General features: G+C 35.5%; 1 protein-coding gene across 2 annotated transcripts in view; it reads left to right on the top strand.

Annotated features, from left to right (window-relative positions):
• Window positions 1-575: 575 nt before the first annotated feature.
• LOC102599189 (DNA polymerase eta) overlaps window positions 576-11,794 on the top strand; it is a 16,114-nt gene continuing 4,895 nt past the window's right edge. The window contains exons 1-12 of one of the 2 annotated variants that reach the window (XM_006355187.2): window positions 576-732; window positions 3,540-3,660; window positions 3,763-3,874; window positions 3,952-4,119; window positions 4,838-5,002; window positions 5,138-5,241; window positions 5,506-5,625; window positions 9,009-9,132; window positions 9,351-9,464; window positions 9,707-9,922; window positions 11,280-11,388; window positions 11,483-11,622. In XM_006355187.2, coding sequence (XP_006355249.1) covers window positions 657-732; window positions 3,540-3,660; window positions 3,763-3,874; window positions 3,952-4,119; window positions 4,838-5,002; window positions 5,138-5,241; window positions 5,506-5,625; window positions 9,009-9,132; window positions 9,351-9,464; window positions 9,707-9,922; window positions 11,280-11,388; window positions 11,483-11,622 — 1,569 coding nt within the window. In that variant the 5' untranslated portion in view covers window positions 576-656. Of the gene's footprint in view, window positions 733-3,539; window positions 3,661-3,762; window positions 3,875-3,951; window positions 4,120-4,837; window positions 5,003-5,137; window positions 5,242-5,505; window positions 5,626-9,008; window positions 9,133-9,350; window positions 9,465-9,706; window positions 9,923-11,279; window positions 11,389-11,479; window positions 11,623-11,794 lie in introns of both variants that reach the window. The other variant, XM_006355186.2, reaches the window with a different exon arrangement.

The following is an 11,794-nucleotide window of genomic DNA, read 5'->3' as shown; positions in this document are numbered from 1 at the left end:
GTATTTAAATTAAAGTATTATATATGTCACAAATGTATTATCGAGTTAACAAGATCTTCTAACTTCAAAATATATTATTTTAAAATGTTCCGAGTTCTTCTTTTTTTTTTTAAATCTTATAACAAATGTAAAAATATGTGAATATATAAAATGTGGATGTTCTCTTCACATGTTCATATGACATCTAAACAATTTAACGTGGAATACACATGCAAAACACATTTGGTTAGATGACAAGAAAAATACAAAAAAAACAGTGTCTATAAGGTATATTACTGAGATAAGACTAACTACATGATTGAACCTCATCAAATTTAAATAAATATATACATTATTGCATTTAACTAATAAAATTTTTCATTAACAATCTTCATAGGTTTTGCGTGAATAAGAGATATATATGACGATCCACATTGAATATTCACAAAAGAATCTGCAATATTATTTTTTGCTAAGCTTATTATTCAAATATTCGCTTAAATAAGCAATATTATTTACTATTACATATATTTTTGGAATTGGTAGTCAAAAAACTAGTATATATATTTGGTAGGAAAATTAATGGGAGACGCTCTTAGAGTATAAAAAAAAATTCAAAGGAAATTGGTGGGATTTTTTTTTTACTAGGAGAAGACGATTGAGGAGCCGCAAAAGAGATGCCGGTGGCAAGACCTGAGTTATCGGATTCTAGAGTTATTGCCCACGTCGATATGGATTGCTTCTACGTTCAAGGTTCTACTTTTCTCTTCTCCTTTTTCCCTCAAAATTTTATTAATTTGTGTATTCATATTAGGGCATATGCAGACTAGACACTAATATGTACAATCCCTTCATTTCTCTTTTGAAAAGTATCACAATTACTTCCCTTCCTTTAGGATTTGTTGTACAATGAATGAAGTGCCTTTCAATTATTAGAGGTATTGGGTTCTTGACCATTGTAGTAGGTATTGGGTGTATTGACTTGCTGTCCATTCTAGTTTTACTCTTGTTTCGTCTAGTTTGATTATAGTATTGTTCTGCTTTTCTTTATTTTCATTGCTTTTTTTCTAGACTGTTTTTATCTTAAGCTGAGGTGTTTATTGGAAACAACTAGCCCACTAGAGGTCAGGTTTGTGTACACTTTATCCTCCCGAGACCCTACTTTGTGGTACTACATTGGTTATGTTGTTGTTAGATTACTTATAGTATCAAATGAGTTTTTTTTTAAATATAAATACTGAGTTTGAGCCAAAGCCGAACTCTGTAGGCTGTAGCTAAAACTGTGCCTCCATTCCTGGAGCCAATACTTTCTAGAGAATGTTCCTTTAAAGTTTTGTTATTTCTTATCCAGGTTACTTTTTCCATAGCTCTTCTATAGTTGGTAAGAAATTGCTGATATTTGTTGGTTTAAGGAATTGGATGTTCTTGCACCAAGGGTGTTGGTTTAAGGAATTGGATGTTCCTCTGAAAAGTCGTTGATAATTGCATAACAAAAGAAAGTGTTTCTTGCACCTGACACACAAAAAAATACTGTTCTCAATTTCCAAAAGGAGATATTGTTTTGCAAATCTCCAAGACATAGTTAGTAAAGCTTAATTGGTAGAATAAAGACAAGAAATCCTAGGTCGAATGGAAGGCACTGGTAGTGAAAAAAGTAGTAGTGTCAAGAAGTTACACCCGATGAAAGGTTGCTGAAGAGTGGAGCAATGCTTGAATGATCTCTCGAAGTAGCAACACTGCTTGTTATAGAGAGGACCATCGCCAAAAACCGAAAGGAAAAGAAATATAAAAACATTGGTCGACATGCGACACATGTTGGCATGCACCGGTTGTTGGTAGCTGAAGCTATTTGAGTCTCTACCAAGGTTGCAGAAGCTCTGATACCTTGTGAAACTAGAAAAAACTTCTTATTTACTAGTGTTATAGAAAACAGACTCTTCATCGCTTAAAGTGAGAAGTGACGTGAGGCGACAAGTATCTCGCTTCAAGGGTATGAAGCGCAATGATCCTATGTAAGTGCTCGCTTCATGGGGAGGAGCGTGAAGCGCTAGGAAACAATTGTTTTTACGTTTTTAAGTTTTAAAGATATCAATTTTAAAGAAAAAATGGAACTGCGACTTTCAAAACCCGGGTCTCCATATTTTGCTTGTTTTAGAAGCTTCAACTTAGAGCTAGTCTTCTTCTTATAACTGAATTTAAATTTTTTCCAAATAGTCCATTATTAGTGGATTTTTTTCAATTAAAGTAGCTGAGTTTTATTTCTTTTGCCTTTTAAAGAATGTAAATAGCGTCACAAGATCAAAAGAAAGACTTGACTTGGATAAATGCATAGAAAGTTAATGAGATCGACAGACCTCAATTAAATGTCTTTTTTTGTCACAAATTACAAAAAGGGAATTTATCGTCACAAACATCATCTCATCAATTGGTAATCCCAAGGTTACAACTTGTCCAAGTTGCCGGGCACATGTGAAGGAAGAAGTGCAATAACGACTCAAATGCAATTACATATTGTTCTATTTAAATTTTAGATTTGATTTTGCTTGTTGTACTCTCTACTTTTTAGTTTTTTAAATTCACAAACACAATTGGAACAACATACACCAATACCATGACAGATATACTTACCGACAGGAGAAAGCGAAACTGACCTACCCTAGAGTGAAGACACAAGAGTGACTCTCCCTATCACAAGAAGACTGGAAGAAAAGAATTTCCCACGCCCTTATTTACCAAGCTCGGGACTAAAGGAGCATTTTAGGAAATTTACATTTGCTTATATATGTTGTTTTTGTACAAGTTTATTTTGGTCTTTATAAAAAAGTGGGCTTCTCTTCGATGAAGCAAGCGCTTCGCTTCACGCTTCATGCTTTTGAGTGAAAGAGAATCAGGGCCCTGTTGCTTTTTGTCGCCACACTCTGAAAAACACTGCCTTTGACTTTATTTAGTAACAATGTACAAGAGGTGCTCCTTACATAGGAGTTTTAGGCCATGTATGATATGCATTGATGGTAATCAATATCTCTGCTAATAAATTAAGTAAATATTCTATAACTAAAATACACCCGAAGGTATTTACAAAGCTTATTCTATAGGATTTTTCTTATTCAAGTATAATGAATCTGGACATATCTTCTCATGATATTCTAATGACTAACCATCTCAAGTGACCTTATGTCATTTTATCCTTTGTGATTCTTGCATTTTTCACTGGTTGCTATCATTTTTTTGTTTTGGTCTAACCTTGTATAAACATCCACCTTCTTGCAAAATCATCCTTGGATCAACATCCACTCCCATTTAATATTCTTGGTTTTAAAACCATTTTGTAAAACTTGCCTTTCACTTTGAGTTTTAAGAATGTACTTTTTGTATATTTATAAAAGAAATGTTCATTCTGTTATGATCACGAAATAGTGATGTTACCATATTTTATTAATAATTGTAATGTTAATTGTTACCATCCTTTTCTTGTGTATTTATCTTTTTACTGTGCAATAAGGTTGTGCCATGATATCATCTTTATAGTCTGGCTAACTGGTCATACTGTGAATCTGTAGTGGAGCAGCGAAAGCAACAAAGTCTAAGAGGTCAACCCACTGCTGTTGTACAGTACAATTCTTGGCAAGGTGGGGGACTGATCGCTGTCAGTTATGAAGCTCGTAAGTTTGGGGTGAAGCGGTGAGTCTGTGTACCTATGGTTGTATGAGTAGTTAACTGGTTATTCTTGGAGAAGTTGATACTCATCAAGCATCTGAGAACTGAAATATTTACATGCTTAAGCTCAATGCGAGGTGATGAAGCAAAGCAAGTTTGTCCGGAGATTCATCTTGTTCAAGTCCCAGTTGCCCGTGGTAAAGCTGATCTTAATACCTACAGGAATGCAGGCTCAGAGGTTCATTGACACTGAAAGTTACCATTGTGCTAAGAATGAATAATGTTGGTGATAATCATACCATAATATAATTGCAGGTTGTCTCCATACTTTCTAGAAGAGGCCGATGTGAGCGTGCTTCAATTGATGAAGTGTATTTGGATCTCACTATAGCTGCTGAAGCAATGTTGGCAGATAATCCTCCCGAGTGCCTGGAAACTATCAGTGAAGAAGTAGTAAAATCACATGTTTTGGGTCTTGAGGAAGTAGGTGTCATTTAAAGCAGTTTATCTTTCTTATTTTGAAATAGGAAAGTGGAAGACAATATCGATAATACCATATTTTTTTTAGAGTCTTGACATTCTCTATTATTTGTGTACATTTTTCTAGGTATTTGCTGGGAGTGTTTTCAGTTTGGTTAGAAATTTTTATGTTAGTATTGGGATAAATGTGAGATTTAGGGAATTTCATGTTCTGGAGGAGTCCAATTTCTTGAAATTTGGGTATTATAGAATTGAAACACACCCAAATGGTATAGAGTTGGTTATGGACCCAGAATCATATACTGACTCCGGCTCTTTGGGGATTAAGACGTGGTAGTACTTGTTCTAAAGTGTCCTCCGTTTCTACCAGCTAGAAGACAAAATCAGGAAGGGGATATTTTTGGCACCATTTCTTTTTTTTTTTGGGTCCCCCCTTGCATGAGGTCCGAAACCTTAGTGTGATCTGATAAATGCATTCAACAGCAACATTAGTTTATGGTATTTAAGTAATAAAATAAACTCTATTTTGTTTGAGATGGTAGTATTGGAGATGGGCACGCCTACATCTGTGCATCATTCCATAGACTTCTGCACAGTAATGTTACAATTTTTTTTGTATTGGATTTTTAAAACTATATTTTTCATGTTGTATTCATATTTTTATATTTATCCATATCCCTCGGGTTTTTGCTGATATCTGGTGACTTCGTTTCCTGCACAGGTTGGTAGCGATGCCAGAGAGAATGTCAGACATTGGTTCACTAGAAGTGATGCTAGTCGCCGTGATAAGTTGTTAGCCTGTGGAGCCTTTATTGTTGCAGAACTTCGGCTGCAAGTACTAGAAGAGACTGAGTTCACTTGTTCTGCAGGCATTGCTCATAATAAGGTGGAAATATTTATTATTTTGTAACAACAATAAGGTGGATATAAATGTCGTTTACATGAGAAATGCATAATTATATATTTGATGGTTTATTTTTGAAGAAGGTTTTTAGTAACTTGAGTATGATATTGTGAGCAGATGCTGGCCAAACTTGCAAGTGGAATGAATAAACCTGCTCAGCAAACTGTGGTGCCTTTCTCATCCATCAGCAAATTACTTAGAACTTTGCCTATAAAAAAAATGTAGGGGTTTGGCACAGAAATCGTTCATTGACACCTTGTTACCATCTTTTAAGTAGTTAGTAGTATGTTGTATGCTTAGTTATGTCTTAATTTTATTGAAATTGAATTCTTTTCTTTATATATTCTTATTCTCAGTCCTTTCTGTAGACTGCTCTACTGTGATGTGGCACATGGTTTCTATAATGTAAATGGTACTTTTTGGCTTGTTTATTCTTCTAAATACTTCTTTCTTTTAACATATCTTGGGGCATTATTTGTTCACAGGAAACAGCTTGGAGGAAAACTTGGAACTTCTTTGCAAATTGACTTAGGTGTGAACACTGTTGGGGATCTGCTCCAGTTTTCAGAAGAAAAGCTGCAAGAATATTATGGAGTAAATACTGGGTGATAATCTATTCTCAGTCTCAGATGTGTTGTTAGTCTTTGTAAGTCTTTGGTTTGTCTATCATGCTCATGTTGGGCAGACTCCTCATCTTTGGGAAGAAGTCCCACTAGTTGAATTACTAAATCTGTGAACGAAAAAAAGAAAGAAAATAAGGAATTTGATGACCAATTTGTCTCAAGATAGCTGAACTCACTATACTTTAGTAATTATTGCCGTACTTTTAATTTTAAGTGGAATTTTTCAATACCTACAGTCTTACAAGGTGTTTGGATTGAGTAGCTATTAAGCCAAAAATAATTAAAAGCTAGTTTGACCAGATTTTGAGCTAAACCCAAACACCCTCTTAGATTATTTTTTTCTCTTCTAATAAATCAAAGATAAACAGATCTGTTGAAACACGACTATGATAGCCTTGCTGTCACAACCCTATTCCTCTAGTGACAATGGCACCTACTATAACCCACCAATAGGTTAGCCAACCCGTAAGCTAGAACAACAAGTAATGCATATATGGGTAGAAGCAAAGTAGAAGCAGTAATTTAACAACAAAAATAGAGCAACAGAAGGAAACAAACCAAAATATATATATATATATATATATATAATAGATCCCTCCCAAAAGTGGAAGTCACACGTACAAAGTTGTCCAAAACAAAAGAGTACAAGTCCCAAAAGTGGACCCAAATTACAAGCTTGTCTCAAAATGCAAAAGACTAGCTATCAAAATACTGAGAGAGATTGTAAGTCCATGATGCCAAGTGCTCACCCTCACCTCAAATCAAAAGCTGCAACTGGCTCGAATGGTCAATGTTGATAGGTGGTGCTCAGACCTGCATCACGCAAGTGTAGCATGAGTACCAAAACTACAAGTACTCAGTAGACATCATAAGCCGACTGAGCAGGAAAAGTAAAAGTGAAATGATAGAATCTAGACACAAGCAAGGTCAAAGCGGAATTTAAAAGAAAAGCACACGAGCGTACCAAGATAGAAAAGAACTAAGTACAACTAAACTAATAAACTTACCTGGACCTCATAAGCCTAGAAGATACACTCTATGCAAGTTTAAGTAAAAACCCGAACGGACCCTTATAAGCCCAATAGGTACACATAATAGCTAAAACTACTAAGAATAAGATACGGTGAGTCCAAATCTACAGGTCGAAGATTGGACTTTTAACCGCGAATAACCTCCAAGTAACCAATAAGAGCCGCCTAGCTAAGGGGTGCAGAGCCCGGACCTCGAAATGCAGATGGTCCCCAAATGGGCAATAGGCTGTAGCCAAAGTGTATCGTCTCCGTACGTAGAGGATATAGAGCAGTGTGATTATACCTTGAATCTCCAACTATGAAGGGCTGCGAAAGGACCTCATGTAAATCATCATCATAGAACTATCGTGGAACGACGTCCACTCCCAAGTAATCAGAACAACAATCCAAGCTCGAACCAACTCTAGTCCCTAGTTCAAAGTGAAGCCTGAAATCTCAAATGTAACATTCAGGGTCGTAGAAAGAGGGATAGTGGATAGAATGTCGTCAAAGGTAAGTCAACACATAATCTAAGGCTTATTCTACGATACTCCAGTCTACTACACCAGTCTATAAGGAGCTAAATTGTCAGAGTTGATGTCGAAGGAGAAATAAGACCAAAAAGGCTCCAAGTATCACAAATCTATGGCAGACACTCGTCTAAGCCTAGACTAAGGCCAAACATGCTCATACAATCAACAAGTAGCAACAAACAAAGGCAACAACAAAATAAGGATGATCAAAATCACAACTAGCATGCTTCTAAACTCGAAAGTCCTCGCTGGAGCCCTAGGCATCTGTCCTACCACCTGGCTTGCCTCCCCGGAGCTGATGACTACTACGATGGTCCTGACCCTGGCCTCTACCTCTGACCGGAGGTGCTACTAGTGGAGTTGGTAGAGCTGCCTAATGACACAAACTCGCACCGTAACCCCCGGGACCCTAGCCGACCATGCCTCTAACCAAAAATGACCCTTCCGGAGCTGATGAAACCATCAAAATTGCGTTTTGAGGCCGTCTTCCTGAACTTTTGAATGGATCACCTATTAGTCTCAGCAAGTCATAAATGACTTAGGGTCGCTATCAGATCTCTCTAAACGACGAAAAGAAGACATAAACACAGAAATGACCTGGAGGGTCATTACACTTGCTTTTGCTTTTTTTTTTTCCAATTAAATCCATCCGTTTTTCTGCTACTTCTTCTTATGTTATGTTCCGGAGCTTATAATGTGTCAACTTCAGTTTTATAAATTTTACTTATTCTTAAATTGTTTGATGTGTATAGAAAAAGCGTAGCACACTTGCTTGCAATTTTGTGATCAGATTTGTCATTTATGTTTTAACTTGAAAATATTTCTTACTTCTTCAATAAGGTTCTTTTGATATTTTGATAGAAATTAGAAACTAGTGAAGTTGATTGAAAATCATTTTGAGAATGTCATTTCTTGATAACCTAATTTAATCATTGAAATTACAATTGTTGAGTGATCAAATTTTTGGCATGCTCAGTAAGTTAGAACAAAAATACAATAAGTTACATTTAAAATCCTATGGCAAGTCAAAGAAATTGATTCTATTACTAACAAGTTAAACAGGTTTGATATCAAATATTAATAACATGCACACCAATAGAAAAGAAAAAGAAAAAATGCAGGCACAGTGGCACACATGAACAAATTGACAATTAACTATTATTTCATATGTTAATTAGCCTAGGAATTAACTGTACTTTATTATTGTATTTTGCCTGTTGTACAGAGGTTAGTTTTGCTGTAAGCATTTGATTTTGGCTTTAGTTGAAATTATATCTACTCCCTCCATCCCAATGAGAATGCCACTATTATTAGCGTCATTTTACTTTTTTTATAATATAATGAACATCCTAAAAGCCTTTTTTGACTATAAAAATCATGATACATAGGTTCTTATATGTTTTTATATATGTACATTTTTTGCAAAAATATTAAGATATGAAGGGGTTTTATGTAGTTCTTTTGACATGTTATTCTTACAAAAAATGTTAAATAAATGGTCCAATTTACTAGCTAAGGTGATTGACACTTGCCTTCGAACCTTGCCATTCTTATTGGATGCAGGGAGTTCTAAGTAATAAATCTCATGTAACTTATAATAACTATCAATCAATTTTGTATTCAATAATAAGATTTCAACAACGTGAACTGAAATATTTAGTTTATGATTAATCAACTTAAATTTCCCCTTACAATTGGTTAACTAAAATTTGAAGTGTCCAATGACAACAGGTTTTGGTCTTCAGATTTAATTCTTTAGTTTTAGACTTATCAGATAAGCCCCTCTGTAACCTACTGACCTTGTTGTGCTTAACTTGCACAGTTCCTGGTTATGGAATACAGCAAGGGGCATTAATGGAGAAGAGGTCAAGGAACGCCTTCTTCCCAACAGTCATGGATCAGGAAAGACATTTCCTGGACCTCGAGCTCTTAAAACTGTTGCTTCTGTAAGTTTTATTCAAACTGAACACTCATCTTCTGGATGACACTGATCTATCTTCTTTTACAAGTTAGACATAACTGATGTAGGTAAAAATAGAAGCAATGATGTTCTGATTTTTACATACCTATTTATTTATATTTACATCGGAGTTTTATTTTGAGTTCTGAATGTTTTATCTACCGGTTAAAATGGACCACTTCTACTTCATTGCCTTGTTTCTAGGTTGAAAAGTGGCTTAATGAGCTCTGCGAAGAACTTAGTGAACGTCTTCAGTCTGATTTAGAACAGAATAAGCGCATTGCACATACTCTTACTCTACATGCCCACGCATACAAGGTTGGCTTTTCTTGTCAGGTCTCCAGCATGATGACATAACTATTTGCAAGTCCCTTATTTAAGTAATTTAGAGCTATGTTGCTCGGACTCTTAAAAAATGTCGACGGGTGCGTGTCAGATTCTCCAAAAGTAGTGTAATTTTGAAGAGTACAACACAGGTGCGGCATCATTTTTGAAGAGTCCGACCAGCATAGATTTAGAGTTTCCTGAAATGGCATACTTAAGTCTGTGCTATTGTGCAGTCAAATGATGGAGATTCGTTCAGGAAATTTCCATCAAAATCGTGTCCACTGAGGTATGGGACTTCCAAGATAAAGGAAGATGCCCTAAGCCTGTTTCAAGCAGGATTGCGTGAATATCTTGGACTGTTCAATGTGAAGATTTCCGGAAATCAAAACAATGGGTGGGGTATAACTGGTCTTTCTGTTTCAGCCAGTAAAATTGTAGCTATACCATCAGTAAGCTCTAAGTTTCTTGTAGCTATAATCTATTACATTCATCCACTTCTATATACATATATCCAATGTTTACATCTCCATAGACTTTTTTTCTGGTCTGCAATATAAGCCTCTGAGATGTGCACCCGAATATCAAATGGAAGGTAATTTCAATGGTTTTTGTTTGTCTTACGAAGATATATGAGAAAGGGATTGTACAACTACTTTATACTTGATATGATAAATCCCTTCTCTTGATTACTTCTTTCAGGTTGCAGTTTGGATATAATCAGTAAATGGCTTAACTTCTTATTACAGTTTATTTTGTGACCCTTTGCTTTCTCCAATTGACTGTCCTGAACTCCATGACTCCATCCAAATTGAATTCGCATGTTGATGATCATATTTTTGCCACTTCTCGTATAGGTTCTTAACAGGTCTCTACTTCAAAAGGCAATTATTTTCGAGTTAATGAACTTGGTCAAATGAGTTTCCAGCATAATGCAGTGTTATTGTTGCTGAAAATTCCTGTTAAGATTTATATGCCTTGTGGAGTTTTTATTTCAAATCTGGATTGTCTTTATTTCTGCTGATAACATTACAGTGGTTACTTTGGTGCAAGCGAATATGAAACTCTATTCTAACTTGAAGCTGCCTAAGATATGTACAATATATTCTATTTTCATTGGTTATTTCCCAGTTTGAATATGTTCAGATTTTTGAAGCTGCTATGGTGTGAAATGTATTGTTATTAAAACATAACGTTGGACAGATGAATATTTATGCAATAAGCAATACCTTATGTCCTAGAAGTTTCTTTAAGGTGAACTGCATCACATGTATTCAACGAGTTACGAATAAATTTAGTTGTGGAAGCAAAGATAAACAAACAGATAATCTTGGATTAAAGTCTATGACATAAGGATTGAATAAACAAGAGGAAGTGCTATGAGATCTGTGTATGGTGAACTAGAATCCGAATAAACATCCAAATGTCCAGAGGAGTTTACTTTGTTCAAGGTTATTTGATGAGGAAAGGATGAAAAACTTCTGTAGTTAAATCAGGAAGTTTAAGTGGGTCAAGTGCAGCTGACTGCTGAGTGGTGCTATTAATGAAGAGCTCCAACTTTGCTCTTTCGCTGCTTGTTTCTGCCTAGTTATTTGATAGTTCAGTTAAGAAAGCTTTGACATGGAAGAGAATCCTATAAAGAACTTCTTGAAATGTATTACGGCATCCGGAATCTTGCTTTGAGTATAAGGTTTTCTGTTGTTTAGTTTTCTCTGACTTCTTTTTCATTACATTTCTTGGTTGGTGTTCTATTTCATGCATATACTTAGTGTCATGGTATTATGTTCTGCTAATTAAATCTTTTGGCAGGGTACACGTTCTATTATGAATTATTTTCATAACCAAGAGGAATCTTTCCCTCAAGTTAAACTATCCAGTGAACAACTTATCCAAGATGCTCCACTTTTGTCACCTTCAGGTTGTATGGCCCGATGCTAGTTATTACCTTTATTTTTCTTTTGGCCTTCTTTTCTTAATTGATTGTCTTACCTTTTGAAATTGAAATTTAGAAGAGGACAGTCTTGAAAGTGGAGGTCATCTGACACTGCAGTCAATAGAGCCATGGATAGCATGTCGTGAGGAAAATGAAGAGACTAAATATTCCATGCCACTGGACAGACAGGAAGAGGACAAGGACATGTGTAAAGAAAAGGTTTGATGCCATTCTTGTTATTTCAATCTGCATTGATTTCATACAAGAACATCATACGTGCAACATAATGTTTCCAAATCTTGATTAAAAAAAAATCAATATTGTTTCGGAATATTAGTTATGCTATATTTTGAAGAGCTAAGGGGCAGGGGGGGGGGGGGTCCATGGGGAG

Source organism: Solanum tuberosum, unplaced genomic scaffold (genome assembly GCF_000226075.1).
Source record: "Solanum tuberosum cultivar DM 1-3 516 R44 unplaced genomic scaffold, SolTub_3.0 scf00193, whole genome shotgun sequence".
Taxonomy (NCBI): Eukaryota; Viridiplantae; Streptophyta; class Magnoliopsida; order Solanales; family Solanaceae; genus Solanum; species Solanum tuberosum.
The sequence above is the reverse complement of the archived record's forward strand: the minus strand, read 5'-3'. Positions and strand labels throughout refer to the sequence as shown.